We start from the raw sequence: 16370 nt of genomic DNA, 5'->3' as shown, positions 1-16370 counted from the left end.
AGCTGGACGTGTACAGCCGAACCTAGATATCTTTTGATGTTGACTTTCGACGAGAATTTCAACAGTTTGCAGGCTACTCAGCAGGTGTCAGCAGATGGATGACCTTGCGAGAATCTTAAACATACTTTTAATATTCTTGTTACACAATAAAACTACACAATATTTCCATCTCGACATGCTATAGATTTCACATGTAGAAAAAACACTTACCGTATCAGGAGATGTAAAGGTGTTGCTGCCTCCTGGTCAGAGTTGATCTCCAGGTAGCCGCTACTCTTGCCTCGGAGAGTGACCTCGGCACCAGTGATGTCCATGATGTATTGCAGATTAGCCCCGTTGTCACCCACAATGTGTTTGTTCAAGTCAAAGTCGCTGGGAATTGTTGATAATCCCAAAAACATCTTGTACTGTGAGCAATTTTACACATTTCTTACAATTCTCTGGGATACAAGAAAAACTGCAGGCAAAAAAAGTAAAACAGCAAAAGATGTTAAAAAATATGTTTTTATAAGGTGAATAAAAAACAGAATCAAGAAAACTAGAATTAAAACCTGAATTAAGAATTATTAAAATTTTTTTCTTTCCTTATTTTCATCATGTATATGTAGAAAGTAGGCCTATGAGCTTAATTAGACCAAATGGATTCTAAAAGCAGACAGAACGTTTGATACTAACCACTAAGACATCTTTATCCTCTTCTCCTTCGGCGATTAGCTTAGTTATATACTTGAGAGCGACTGGAACAATAAGAAAATTGATTTATTACAATATTTAAGAAAATTTAGCAAAATAGATTTGATTTCAATTTCTTACCTTGGAAGTCAAAGTTCTTTATGTGGTGTGGTAGAATAAAATCCATTTTGTAGTTGCAGATCACTAGACGATGGTGAGGTGATAACTGATGATAGTTGGAATTGACACTGATGACGACTAAGGTATCCTATAACTCTTTTAACAACACATGATAAACAGATAAGTAGAAATAAATAAGTACATACATAGTCAGTGTTACTTTACTTGTTTACTTTAATCCTGTAGGTCTGCAACTAGTGTTTTCATCTGCTTTATTTCTCTCCAGCTCTTGCCTTCTGCCTGTAATTCTTTCTCAACTGATCTCCCCTAAGGTAAACGCACCAGTAGCTGACAGTATAAGAAACTATACGCACTTAATAATCCGTGGTTTTGAATAAATAGGAACTAAAGAGATATTACGGATTTTATGTGATTCTAAATTTAGTGTAGTTTTCAAATTTGTCATACAAAAAGGGTTTTTTAAATATATTTTATAACATTTTTAAACTTAATTCAACCTTTGTACGTGTTCCAGTGGCTGACAGTGAAAAAAGTGCTTGTACCAGTAGCTGACAGTCAGTTGTCCCAGTAGCTGACACTGGAACTATACATGTACTAGCTGCTAAACCTAAGGGTTTTATAATTTATAAGACGAATAAAATCTAACTTAATAATTAAATTATAAAACCATGTAAAACGTTATTACTAAAATTTATTTTACATATTTAAAAATAAAAAATATTTACATAAAAAAATATATACAGGGTGACAAAAAAGTCTGGAAACGGCTTGATATCTTTTTAAAGAGATTCGTTAGAAAATTCAAACTTTTCACATCAACTTATATGTATGACAACTACTTTTTGCAAGCATTACTATTTTTTGACCTCCACCAGGGGACGGCCCATGAGGAGTAGGCACATAATCTTTAATATAAGCATAGGTTGATATGCACGTCATTTTAAAGGTCTGGTCAAGTGGAGTTCATTGCCGGAAACCGCGTTTAAAAAGGTTCATCCGTTACAAAATGGCGGCAGTCCAAAGTTCTTGCGGAATACCAGCAGAGGCCTTAGAATTGGTAAATACTCAAATTCAAAATTAGCCGGGAAATCTGAAACCCGTTTAAATTTGTTTTGAAGATTGAATAATATTAGTCTATGAGCTAGTTGACTTTAAAAGTTTCAGCTCTCAAGCTAATGTTTAATACAAGTATTTACCAATAGTAAGGCCTGTGCAGGTATATTCAACAAGAACTTTGGACAACCGCCATTTTGTAACGGGTAAACCTTTTTTGACGCGGTTTCCGGCAATGAACTCCACTTGACCAGACCTTTAAAATGATGTGCATATCAACCTATGCTTACATTAAAGATTATTTACCTACTCCTCATGGGTCGTCCCCTGGTAGAGGTAAAAAAATGATAATTCTTGGAAAAAGTAGTTTTTATACATGTGAGTTGATGTGAAAGGTTTGAATTATCTAACGGACTTAGTTAAAAAGATATTAAACCGTTTCCAGACTTTTTTGTCACCCTGTATATATTTTTTATTTATATTAAAAACATATATACATTTTTTTAGATAATTTGGCTTGTTAATTAAAAAATTAAAATCATTTTATAAAAATGTGAGATCACATAAATTATAAATAGCATGCAAATTTCGATGGGTAAAACCAATTTAATATTGTGCAAGTAGCAAATATCCCCTGTCAGCTATTGGAACTTGTATGGCTTTTGTGTACCAAAGCCTGACATTGATATAATTTTTAATCCAAAACCCCTAACACCCCAATTTTATCATGAAATTGTCAACAAAGGTATAATTGATAAAAATAATGAGCCTAATCATTAATACTATTTAAGAAATTTAGCGAAATGACAAAAAACTAAACTAACTTTCTTAACAATTTCATTAAGGGAATCGACTAAATGTGATGTGTACGGACAGGGTCGCTTTCAAACCACCACCATTCCGCAAGTATGGGCTAAATTTAACTGATTTTTTTTGTAAACTAATCAAGAATAAACATATGTTCTTCTAACAATGCAATCATGTGTAAATATTTTTAAGAGACCACATTATAATGTAAAGAAACTCAAACTGTCAGCTACTGGAGCACTGTCAGCTACTGGTGCGTTTACCTTATGTTATTTTGGCTTTTCACTTTTCCTGCTTCCTCCAGTTTCCAGTCAAGAGCTTGCCACCTAATATAGCTGTAACCCTTACTTAAGGTGAAGCCTAGCCACTAGTAATATTTTTAATAGGGTTCCTTATGGCTCTCCTACTCCTTGTTTCTGACTGTGTCTGATCATTCGATTTTAATGATTCAGGGACATATAATTACAAACATATCTGGATTATTTTTGTATAAAAATACAGACAGAGTACAGACGTGGCATTACTTCTGAATTCCTTGGTTTAGAGCTCCTTCTCAGATGGTTTGATTACCAGAATATTGTCAGCAGATGAAAATCCCAGCAAAAGTCCCTTTGCATTCCTAAACCATTTTTCATTTAATTCCTTAAATTTGTCTGTTTTCATTATTGAGCCACGATGCACAAGCCCGTTAAACACACTGGACCCTTAATCTAACCTAACCAAGTTTGGTCCTGGAGGTAAAAAAGAAGAAAATAACGTCAAGAAAATTCAATTTAATGTTTAATACTGGTCATCATCACATTATTTGAAATTCTTCAATATAATTTAAGGTGCACAGTGATAGGCCTATAAAATCAATCTGTGAATATAAATTGGCCTTGAGTAAGTTAGAGCTCTGATAAATTATTGGTTGTTTTAAACAGTTAAAACATTTTTATTTTTTACTGGACCGGAACGTTAGTTATACAGGATTATTGAAAATTTTCATGACACCAAATTTATGCCTGAATAAAATACAAAAGAACACTAATTTTGAAGTTAACAATAAGTAAATACAAGGTAACATTGGGTAAATCAGATCTTAAATTTCAAATGAGGGGGGCCGAAAGAGAATTTTCAGGGTTTCCACACTATTTGTCTTAAAAAAATTCACGGTTCTCACGGTCTGCTTTTATAAATTTCACGGTCTCCAAACAATGTAAGTTATAATGACAAAACTTTATGTAATGCCTTTTTAACCAGTAAACAAGTAAGATACAGTTTAAAATACGAGTTTAAATAAAGTTTTAAGTTTAAAACACAGTTTAAAATTAAGTTAACATGTTTCTTTTGTTTGTTGATGTAAGTTGTTTTGTATATTCGCTTCACTACAATGTAATCAATTGTTTTCGTGATATGTTTATCACTAGAACAAATTCACAAAGGTAAAACAAGGCAGGCTCGAGGTTAAAAGTCCGCACACGGTAGTCAGCGGCGGTAGCAGCAGATGTCGATGTAGCATGGCCTTTAGGATTGATTTTAACTTGACTGAAGTAGATTAGAACAGTTAAGGATGGACCGAAGATGTCCCATACACTTTTAAATTTGTCTATTGCAGCTATGGAGTAAAACAGAATACTGAATGCAGATGAGACTGGATTTGAATTTGAGCGAGTGGAGAGTTCACTATTGTTGATTAGTTGATGGGCTCTATTAAAGTAGAATTAAACAACCTGGTGTATGGTCCTAGTTCCACAGGTGAGAAGCTGCGATGTGGTTAGTTGGCCTTGGTGGGGAGTGTGGTGGTCACCTCGGTCTGCTCTCAGTACGGCCTCATGATTGGTCTCTGCTCAGGCTAGTGTTGGTCGGAGCCATGAGTCCCAACATAATAGCAGTTTTAACGAAGACATGATTAAATTCGCCAGCTTTTAACTTTGACTAACATAATAACTTTAAATGAAGAAAATTTTGTAACAAAACAGACAACAAACAACAGATAAGCTGGTGATCACTGTGTTGATGAACCAACGACTGGCCTCGTCGCCACACCACCAAGGAGGTAAAAAAACCGGAAACAGCTCTGTCCAATCTGTGGGAATTCTAGAGCCTTCTATAAAGTCACCGGTCTTCAAATAAACCAGGTGCGCTTCTGCCCAAAAAAACATATACATTTAATGCCGAAGACATGAGCTGCCAACTCGCACATCTAAGTTGTCAGCGTGGATGTCTTCCAGTCACTCCACTCACCATTGTATGCCTCTAGTGCTCCGTGTCACTCTTCTTATTACTCGTATACCATGAGGGTTGATGGATGACAGTGGTAACCCTGCCTTTCTCCTGTCTTTGAAAGGTTTCTTATAATAGATCTTTATGTATTATCGTAATCGTCATAAATCATCTTGCTTATCTAGACTGGGAGGACGATAAACATTTCTGGTGACACGCATCAGCAGTTTACTGGCATGGTGCCATAGGCAAGTCCATAGATAGTTGAGTTATTTTATACTGGAATCACATCTGGAAACATAATTTTCAAACCTTTCTTTCCATAAAACCATTGATTTACTTTGAACATATTATTCTACAATGCATACTCTTTGAGCTTGCAAAAACACCACGTTGAGTCTTATCTTTGACTATTAATACCAGGTCAATGGTACACAAGAGTAAACAACCTTGTAAACAGCAATGTTACAATACATATCAGCTGTTTGGCAATGAAGTAAAAAAACAGGGATACCAAATTATGAGCTAGTTTTGTCCCTACAGTGTTCTAACAGTGTTCTCAGTACAATACTTGTAATTTGGGTTGAGTTTAGAAAGAAAATCACTAAAAACAAATTATGTTTTGCTACTCACGTTCAAGAGACTGCTGAGAGGGTCCATTGATGTGAAGATGGAGAGGTCTAATTGAAGTAATTTCGGACTTGGACATGTCGGTCCAGGAAGAAATATATTGCCCTCCAATGTTGACGGTTGCTCCTGAAATGTATCAACTTAGTTCCACGAAGATTTAACACTCAGGATAAGATACAGTTTGTAAAAATACACTTACAACAAATTTGTTTATACATTTATATTCACAATTATCATAACATCTTTATAATCTGATTCTAGAACTACTCTAACAAGTACCTAACTATAGCAAAAAAATAATGCATTTCCAAGGTAAAAATCATTTTCTTACCAGAAAATTTCTCCACAATGTTTTCCAGACATATGTGTCTTGTTAAATAATCCTTGGTGAATTTAGGCAGTTGGTTAATTTCAAATTCCACTGTATATCGTCCAAAAGATGCAGCTGTGGAGGATTTCTGAAAAAAAAGATTTAGAATTAATTGTAATAAATTAACTTTTAAAATAAAACAATTAATATTACTAACCTTACCACCAACTTCAAAAAATTTATTCTACCTTTTTGGTTTTTTATAAGTAGACGAAAATGTGCCATTTGTTGGACAACCTCTTCATAAAATGATACCTCCTGTTGTCAACCATGTGATAACATTTTCATTCGGCTTTTTATTGATGTTGAAGCGCTGACCACCAAGAAAAATTTTCATATATAAATTCCCTTAGAGCGAGTTAAATGCAGAACGCAGAATTGTCAAAAACGTCCCAATAAAAGTCCTCAGGACCTATTTGTCACATTGGCGGTATGGGGTCGGGAATTATCAAAAATATAAACCACACCTTTCCGAACATTCTTCACCGTGTGTTCAAGCATAAAAAAATAAACTTCTGTATTGTTTCCCTTTGCGACAAAAAATCTGTTAGTATAATACTTTGTCTGTTCCCAAACACTACGCGGTTTTACTGAAATTTGCTCATGAATAAAGACCTTATTAACTTTTATTGGTGACGAAGTTTGGTTTTAGGGGTATTATAAGCAATCAAAGTTTCATATCCTGAGATAATCTGCAATAAAAATGTTTCACCATCATGTAAAAAAATCAAGTGCGCTGACCATCAATTTTTGTTCGTACCATTCAGTAGGTATTCAACAAACGCAAAGTTGTTACTTACAGTCTCATGAATTACTGTCCGTGAAAATTAAGAAAATTCAAGAGCAACATCATTAGTTTTAAGCTAATGGGTGTCTTCAATCTTCTGATTTACTATACAAACCAGTTTAACATTAACTTTAGATGGATGTTCACCTGTTTCCTTCAATGTTCAATCCCTTATTCGTACTGTTAAACTCATCTTCTCACCATTAAACCGCTCATCACATTTCTCCACAACCTTTATTGGCGATGAATATCAACTGGTTTCTTGCATTCAAAAACAGAATTACAGACCTAACTTCACAATCCACAGGATTTCCTTATTAACACAGCCATAATGGGGAGCAAGCTGGTCTAGTGGTAAAGCGCTGCAGCAGGAGACTTCGGTTCCTGAGATCCCGGGATCAAATCACGCCAATGACTAATGGATTTTATCCAAGTGATAATGCTGTAATCCTGTAAAAAAATTATCCTAGGCTAGAGCCTAGCATAAAAAATAATTAAAAAATATCACAGCCATTAGAAAGAAGCTTTACGAAGTGAGTATACACAAAGCAAGCTTGACTCACAGTCGCATGTGTGAGACTTTGATCCCCACATTACCATGGAGAGAAATTTACACAGAACTTATTTTCTGAAAGTACCTTGTATATTTTTTTTCAGGATTCTTCAAACTTACTAATATGTCCTCTGTGTTCAGGGTAGAATTGACAGTGAACTTTTGGGCTGTGCTCGTATCATCTGTCTTGTCCATGGTAGGGACGGTGAGAGGGGGAGGGGACTCACAGCCTGGGGGAGGAGGGAGCCGATCTTTCCAAACAGGATCGTCTGCTAACGGCTGTCTATACTCTTCTTTGGCATCAGTTTTAATGGACCAAGGCATCAATACCTGAGAACATTTTACATAAATTACCACACATACGTAGTTGTATTTTAGACAAAAATAAAAATGCATTTTATTAACAACTACTACAGGCGACGGATATTTTTTGGCATTGAAGGATGGTTGAAGATATAAAAATACTAATAATAGTTAGGCAGACATAATGGTTGTAGTCTTTTACATGTATAGACGAGATAGTTGGTGCTTATAATAATTATAATACCTGATTTGCACTATTTTGACGTTATGACCTTGTACGAGAAATATCTCATAACAATATTGCTTGGTCAGAAATATTGTCCAAAAATAATTACTCAATAAATTTTTCTTCTTGATTATAGCTCTTTGTTATATTTTTTTATGACGGATTGACAAATATATCTATAATCATCCATTCATTATATTCACGGATAGAAAGGCAAATATATCCACACTATTTTTTGGGAGTAAATGATTATTCATGCAATAAGAAATTAATAGTTATGCATATTTGGAGTAGAATGTATAAACAAGTTACAGAAATTAGAACATTTTTTTCATTTTACAAGCTTTAGGCCGTTGTAGGCCCGAGGCTCATGTGTTTAGGTAAAGTTTAAATTTGTGGATCTTCCATTTATCTGCACCTAATGTTTCATTGGTAAGATAGCAAATCAAGGAGCCTGCATTTGTTATTTATAACCCCTAACAATCAAATAGCACAAAGACCAATAAATAAATAATATAGGCTATAACAACATTTATTTTTCTACCAAAATGTAATCTGTTATTAAAATCATTAAAATTTTAAAGTTACTGATTTAAGTCTTACCTCAAATTTATTTTCCCGTTTGTTGTCCTCTTCATCTGAAACATCCATTGCTTCTATTTCAGACTGTTTATATTCACAGTCTGAAGATTCTCCATTGTCAGTTTGTTCCTGACCAACAGTTGGAGATTCCAAAGTTTCTGTTGGATTATTGTTTTTAATTTCCTTGCATATCTTCCAAGTCTCGATTGTATCCTCAAAGGAATTCAACATGTCTTCATGATCAGTACTACAACTACCTTCGTTCTGGTATTCATCTGATGTATCCAGCATTTCAATTTTACTGGTGGATAGCTGTTCTTCCTCTGCCTTTATATCTGATTTTTTTGTTTCAAAGTTTTTGTCAGGATCAATCACAGAAGGTTCTATTATTTCTTCCTTTTTGAAATCAGAGTCAAGAAAATCTGATTTGATAGCTTGATTTGGAGGTTTCAATAATTCACATTGTGTTGTTATCAACTTCCCGTCCGTGTTATCAACGACAGCTGTAATCTGACCTTTGTCTAGATTGGTTTCTTCTGTATTATCTACGACAGCCATGGTTTGGTCATTATTATAATCAGTGTTATCAACAAGAGCGGTAGCCTGAACTTTGTCTTTATTGGTTTCATCTGAATTATCTACGACAGCCATGGTTTGGTCATTATTAGAATCAGTGTTTTCAACAACAGCAGTAGCCTGAACTTTTTCACAATCAGTTTCTTCTTTATTATCTATGGCTGCCCTGCTATAGTCATTATTAGAATCCGTGTTATCAACAACAGCTGTAGCCCAAACTTTATCTTGATTGGTTTCCTCATTATTATCTATGACTTCACTGGTATGGTCATTATTAGAGTCAGTGTTATCAACAACAGCGGTAGCCTGAACTTTGTCATTATTGGTTTCTTCTGTATTATCTATGACTGCCTTGGTATGGTCATTATTGGAATCAGTATTATCAACAACAACGGTAGCCTGAACTTTGTCTTGATTGGTTTCTTCATTATTATCTACGACAGACATGGTATGGTCATTATTAGAATCAGTGTTTTCAACAACAGCGGTAGCCTGAACTTTTTCACAGTCAGTTTCTTCATTGTCATCTATGGCTGCCCTGCTATAGTCATTATTAGAATCAGTGTTATCAACAACAGCGGTAGCCTGAACTTTGTCTTGATTGGTTTCTTCATTATTATCTACGACAGACATGGTATGGTCATTATTAGAATCAGTGTTATCAACAACAGCGGTAGCCTGAGCTTTGTCTTGATTGGTTTCCTCATTATTATCTATGATGACTGCCTTGATATGGTCATTATTAGAATCAGTGTTATCAACAACAGCTGTAGCCAGAACTTTGTCTTGATTGGTTTCTTCATTATTATCTATGGCTGCCCTGCTATAGTCATTATTAGAATCAGTGTTATCAACAACAGCTGTAACCCAAACTTTATCTTGATTGGTTTCCTCATTATTATCTATAACTTCACTGGTATGGTCATTATTAGAGTCAGTGTTATCAACAACAGCTGTAGCCAGAACTTTGTCTTGATTGGTTTCTTCATTATTATCTATGACTGCCTTGATATGGTCATTATTAGAATCAGTGTTGTCAACAACAGCGGTAGCCTGAGCTTTATCTTCATTATTATCTAGGACTGCGTTGGTATAGTCATGATTAGAATCAGTGTTTTCAAAAACAGCAGTAGCCTGAGCTTTGTCTTGATTGGTTTCTTCATTATTATCTATAACTGTCTTGGTCAGGTCATTATTAGGATTAGTGTTATCAACCCCAGCGGTAGCTTGAGCTTTGTCTTGATTGGTTTCTTCATTATTATCTAAGACTGAGATGCTATAGTCATTTGAATCAGTGTTATCAAAAACAGCAGTAGCCTGAGCATTGTCTTGATTGGTTTCTTCATTATTGTCTATGACTGCCTTGGTATGGTCATTATTAGAATCAGTGTTATCAACAACATCTGCATCCTGAACTTTGTCTTGATTGGTTTCTTCATTATTATCTATGACTGCCTCGGTATGGTCATTATTAGAATCAGTTTTATCATCAACAGTTGTAGCCTGAGCTTCAATGGGAGGAGTAGTTTCTTCATTCACTACAGCTGTGTCCATGTTGTCATTATTACAGTCAACAGACATACAATCATTTCCTCCCTGCTTTTGCCTATCCTCCTCAATAGATAAAGTATTTTGCTTCACCTCTGCATCAAATTGGTCTTTTTTCTTTTTGTTTGGGGGTGAAAAGCTATCAATCACTGAAGAAGCTCTTTTTCCTGAAGGCATAAAACAAAATGCCTGAGCTGCATCTGGACTTTTAATTTCTTCATTATTATTTATGACTGCCTTTGTATGGTCAATATTAGAGTCAATGCTAATGACAACAGCTGTAGCCTGAGCTTTGTCTTGATTGGTTTCTTCATTATTATCTATGACTGCCTTGGTAAGGTCATTATTAGAATCAGTGTTATCAACAACAGCCGTAGCCTGATCTTTGTCACAGTCAGTTTCTTCAATATTATCTATGACTTCCTTGGTAAGGTCATTATTAGAATCAGTGTTATCAACAACAGCCGTAGCCTGATCTTTGTCACAGTCAGTTTCTTCATTATTATCTATGACTGCCTGGGTATGGTCATTATTAGAATCAGTGTTAACAACATCTGCATCCTGAACTTTGTCTTGATTGGTTTCTTCATTATTATCTATGACTGCTTTGGTATGGTCATTATTAGAATCAGTTTTATCATCAACAGTTGTAGCCTGAGCTTCAATGGGAGGAGTAGTTTCTTCATTCACTACAACTGTGTCTATGTTGTCATTATTACAGTCAACAGACATACAATCATTTCCTCCCTGCTTTTGCTGATCCTCCTCAATAGATAAAGTATTTTGTTTCACCTCTGCATCAGAATGGTCTTTTTTCTTTTTGTTTGGTGGTAAAAAGCTTTCAATCTCTGAAGAAGTTCTCTTTTCTGAAAACATATAACAAAACTTTAGGGCTTACAGTTTTTCCTTGGAGAACAGAACATGTTTTGATTTTATGAATATCATTTTTAGAATTGTTAACCAGGTAGGCCTAATATTTAGATAAACATACTTACTTGACTCAGAGGGAAATTCAACTTCGTGTTCAGAATTTCCTTCAGCTATAGATATTGCTTCTTGTGTTGACATGATGAACAATAAATTATGGATTTATTCCCAAGGATCTTGAAGGATGCTGAAACATAATTTTCAATGTACACGTATTAAAACACAATCATTATAAAATCCTCTATATATAGCGTTAAATGTAATGGCAGTGTTTCAAAATGTCCAATGGTGGACCAAAATGGTATTCAATAAGAATTAGTAACCAACAAATACATATTTTTTCATCCTTGAAACTGAATGGGGAATTGCAATTATTAAGCGATTTCATTGTTCATTACATGATTGTCTCCTGCACTGTTGTTCCAAAAATAATTTAGGTTTCTAACCTTTCCCTCTCCACAATCATTAGTTTATAGGTGACGATCAAATAAAATATCAAAATCTCCTTTCTTCACAAATGTACAAGTACAATGAATAGAGTTGATGAGAATGTAGCTTGTTGCTTATTTACAATATTTTAAGTTATTCCAGTTAATATGAGTAAGCTACCGTGTTCATAAAATTCTTAATTTTTCAGGGGTTTTCATTGTTTTCAGTAGAAAAAAGGAAATTTTCAAGTTCAGCTTTAAATTTTGTGTAAGGTAAAAAAAAAATTAAAAAGAGTAGAATGAAAAAATTTCAAAAATCGGGTGAAGACCCTTAGTAGTAGTTTACGCAACGATCGCGTAAAGATAGTGTTAACGATACGAGTAGAAATTTAAGGTACGACCCTTGGCCCCTGACAGTGATGCAACGATTACGCATTGTACCAACCACTAATTGCTTTACTCGACAATTAAATCGGTCTTAAAAACAATAAGTCAATAAGTCATTTATTTTAAATCAGATTTTCATAAGTAAAATGCATTGGTTATGTCAATTACAGTAATAGGCCTACATAAAATATGTAAATACCCCCGCCGCAGCAAACCTGCCGACTAAGCAAATTTCCATTTGTCTGAATTGATTTTCAGTTAAATATATTTTAATAACATTAGGTTTAACGAGTACCTAGGTTTGCTGCTACAAGGAAACTAATAAAGTGTGTTTTTGAGTAAAATATTGATAGCTTAGTACAAAATAAATAAATTTGCCAAGTTTGATCAAAATATATCCATAAACAAGCAAACTACAACATTTGACAATATTCTCCATAAAAATAACATGGGAATTTTAAATTTACAATTTTTTAATTTTCTCCGTTACTAATAATCGAACAAAAATACATTTATATACTAAATTATTTGTTTTTTTAAGCTCTTTCTTTAAAAAGGTCTAAAGAGAAATCGGGAAATTTTGTGTTTTGAGGGTCAAAAGTGAGAAAAACCAATTTTTACCCCATAAAAGCCCCCGTAAAGCCCCGTTCCCATGGTCCGATCGTGCTGGTTCGCGAACTCATTCAAGTTTATCTCGCTTTACACCTTTAAACCAAATTTCATCAAAATCGGACAAAAATTACTCAAGTTATCGTTCACGGACGTATATATGTATATATAAGTCTATATATATAAAAATTTGAACGAATGGTGTTTTTGGCCTCTGGGGACATCAAAATGAAAAAGTAAATCGGTCCCGGGTCTAGGTCTTACCGTGCCACCTACGGTAATAGCTAGGCTACTTCCCTATAGGGAAATTCGCTAAAAGTGCCTTATCCTACATAGGCTACCATAAGTTATTTACATTTGGTTTACATTTACATTTTGTTTGGAAATGCACTCATTATGCCCATGGTTGCCCCTCAGCAATAAACTCCTGGACACGGTAGTAGCATTTAGATATTAGTAATTTCCGGAGATTTTTTTCAAAAATTACAGGGTCTGACTCAGGTTTTTAGATTATTCGACAAAGCATTGAAGAGCAAGATTCCGTTATAATATGGGTGGCAGAATATGGTATCTGAAAATTGAGGCTGTTCCGCAGAGATGGGCAAGATCTGGGGATTGCAAAGATAGAGAAGTTGTTAAAAAAAAGAGTGTTTCAAGAATGTACAGTACAAGCAAGGAGAAGTTATAATACTTGAATACAGAAAAAAATCTTTTAGGCTACAAGAAGTTCTTGGACTGATTTTAAAGATAGTTTGAATTGCTATCTTTTTGAGTTGAAATAAAAATCGAGTTCTATCATTTTCGCATCCCCATGTTGGTACTATGTAGACCAAATGATGACACCATAAAAGGCTGTTCAGAAGGACATTCTGATCGGAGAAATTTGATGGTTGTCTAAAGCACATCGCACACTAAAGCTCTCGTTGGTGTATTGTCTTTACTCTTTACAGTTGTTAATTTGGATACATACCATCCATTTCATTGCCAATGCCTAGTTAGGCCTAATGTCAAGCCAAATGAGATATTGGCTGCACTTTAGTAAGACTGTATCTGTCCTACACTCAATCGAATGAAAAATAAGTTAACCCTTTCAGTGCTAGGCCAATAATTCGCATTTCGTAAGACTTTTTTGTTTGCCTTTCAATTCCATTACCTGTTGTTGAATTTTAACTGTAATGTTGTCACTATTTTATTAATTAGGCTAATTTTGAATAATAAGACAATTAGAAAATATATAACACAGATAAATCCCGGTATTGGTAGTAAACATTAAATAAAACTTAAGTTAGTTTTTGTTGTAATTTTCCTGGTTTTCCAACAAATTTTTATGTTCTGATAGCATTGTTTGAAACCAAAATCTCATAAAATCAAAAGACATATAGTTTACAATATAATATTGAATTTAACTTTGATTTAGTTGGACGAGGTTATCGTAATATTGCCATTTTAGGGAAAATAATGTTTTGCAGCAAAGTCTCAGGAACACATTTATGATCACTGTTGTGTTCCAACTGAAAAATATCATCTAAATAGTCCGTGACTTAACTAGTGCTGCTACCTAGTAGCGCATTGAACAACCATCTGTAGCGCTATCTGTTCGCAATCGGTGGCGTCAGCTTAAATGCCTGTTTTGGACTCCTCAGTCTTCAAGCACAGATAGCCGAGAAGGCTAGGGCGTGTGTCACTTGGCCAGTGGCATTCGTCTGCTCGGGTTCGATTCCCGTCCTGTGTGGCAAATAATTGGTGACCTGTGTGTTTGTAGCAATACTACAACCACTGGGGCATAGTGAGGTGTTCATAATCCTTGGTTTAGACATACACCTCGAAATCTTCGGATTAGGCGAATTTTTTAGCTAAGTGGCTGTTAGTGTATCCTATGAACATTCATTATTCATTATTCATTGGCCTTCCTCGTTGACCCTCTGGTGAGGGAATAGACTGCGTCGTTGTTTAATACGGAAAAAAGACACAAAAACAAAGACTACAAGCGCATATAAAATAAAACTGTACAGTAAAACCTCTTTAATCCGAACTAATTGGGACCGGGGGTAGTTCGGACTATTGAATAGTTCGGATTACAGAACATATTGTTGTTTTTACTAACAATAGCTAGGGAAAAGTGTAAAATGCTTTATAAAGTGAAATACAGTGTTTATTTTAATACAGTAGTAAACATGGGGAATAAAAAGTACTGTACATTACAATTAAAATAATTACAGTGCATATATCAATAAATACAGTTTTCAATAAAGAGCTACTGTACTGTGTATAGAGTACAGCAATGAGGCGTTCGGATTAGTGGACGTTCGGATTACAGGGGTTCGGATTAAAGAGGTTATACTGTATATTAAACATGGCGGGCAGGCAGTAGGCGGTACAAAAAATTAATTGTCCCGCTCCAAATTGTCCTTAAAGAAATCCTCTACTTTGTAGTATGGTCTATTGATCATCAAGTCTTTCACAGCACTCTTGAACTTCTGGTCTTCCAAAAATCGAATGCTGGAAGGGAGTCTGTTGAAGAACTTGATGGCTGACGTAGGGAAGGAATTGAGCGTCCTGCTCAATCTCGCACGGGGAACATCGAGATCCTGCCTAGCTCTGGTATTATGGGCGTGGATGTGGCTTCTGGTCTTGAGAAGAGGAACACTGCATTTGATTTCAACCAGGCAGGCGTAGATATAGTGGCTGCACACGGTTAGAATTCCAAGTCTCTTGAATATCGGTTTGCAGTGTTCTCTAAAAGGGCTCCTTGAGATTATACGGACTGCCGCTTTTTGAAGCTTTAAGACTTCCTCCACTTCCGACGCATGACCCCAAAGGTGTAGTCCATACGCAATGTGCGAATGAAACAGGGCATGGTATACCAAGAGCAGGTACTGCTCCGTGACACATTTCCGGAGGCGCCTGAGGAGACAGTTGACTCTCGCAAGCCGTGTGGCAACATGGTCATTCCAGTCGAGTCGGCTGTCCAGCTGGAAACCGAGAAGTTTTACTGCAGCCATGTCGTCCGAGGAGTCTCTGGGTTTTGTCTCCATTCAGTTGCAGCTTATTCATCTGGAACCATGCTTTAGCTTCTTGGACCTGGATTATGGCTAAATCCAGTGTAGTGTAGGTTTGGCCCTTTAGTGAGAAGCGTGGTATCATCCGCAAATAGTATAGAGCTGCTGGTCTCGTCGATGTCATTGATGAGGACCAGGAATAGAAGAGGGCCCAGCACAGATCCTTGGGGAACCCCCTGGTTCACCTCCAGTTCTAGAGAGCTTGCGCCTTCGAGTATTACCCTCTGGGTTCTGTTGGCTAGGTAGTTCTTGAAGGTGGAGAGAACCACACTACCAACGCCATATCTGCTGAGTTTTTTGAGCAGGATATCATGGGATACACAGTCAAAGGCTCTGCTGAGGTCACAGAGTGTTAGCATTACCGACTCCCCAGCTTCAAAGGCCTCGCCAACTTCTCTTGCAATCCTGGCAATCGCAGACGAAGTAGATCTCCCTGCGCGGAAACCGTGCTGTGAGTCTGAAAACAGCTGGTGTGTTTCAAAGTATGTACGGTATACAACTGATTCT

The 16370-nt window shown here is 35.7% G+C and overlaps 1 protein-coding gene across 3 annotated transcripts in view; it reads right to left on the bottom strand.

The window, feature by feature from the left end:
• The window catches only part of LOC129002050 (uncharacterized), a 46564-nt gene that overhangs the window by 19242 nt on the left and 10952 nt on the right, over window positions 1–16370 (bottom strand). For all 3 annotated transcript variants that reach the window (XM_054429562.1, XM_054429561.1, XM_054429560.1), the window contains exons 2-8: window positions 11449–11567; window positions 8351–11319; window positions 7339–7548; window positions 5840–5966; window positions 5512–5634; window positions 676–737; window positions 211–407 (exon numbers count right to left, since the gene is read on the bottom strand). In XM_054429562.1, the coding sequence (XP_054285537.1) occupies window positions 211–407; window positions 676–737; window positions 5512–5634; window positions 5840–5966; window positions 7339–7548; window positions 8351–11319; window positions 11449–11521 (3761 nt within the window). In that variant the 5' untranslated portion in view covers window positions 11522–11567. The remainder of the gene's footprint in view (window positions 1–210; window positions 408–675; window positions 738–5511; window positions 5635–5839; window positions 5967–7338; window positions 7549–8350; window positions 11320–11448; window positions 11568–16370) is intronic.

Source organism: Macrosteles quadrilineatus, unplaced genomic scaffold, assembly GCF_028750875.1.
Source record: "Macrosteles quadrilineatus isolate MER2022 unplaced genomic scaffold, UCM_ALF_1.0 Scaffold_9__3_contigs__length_116548681, whole genome shotgun sequence".
NCBI lineage: Eukaryota > Metazoa > Arthropoda > Insecta > Hemiptera > Cicadellidae > Macrosteles > Macrosteles quadrilineatus.
The sequence above is the reverse complement of the archived record's forward strand: the minus strand, read 5'-3'. Positions and strand labels throughout refer to the sequence as shown.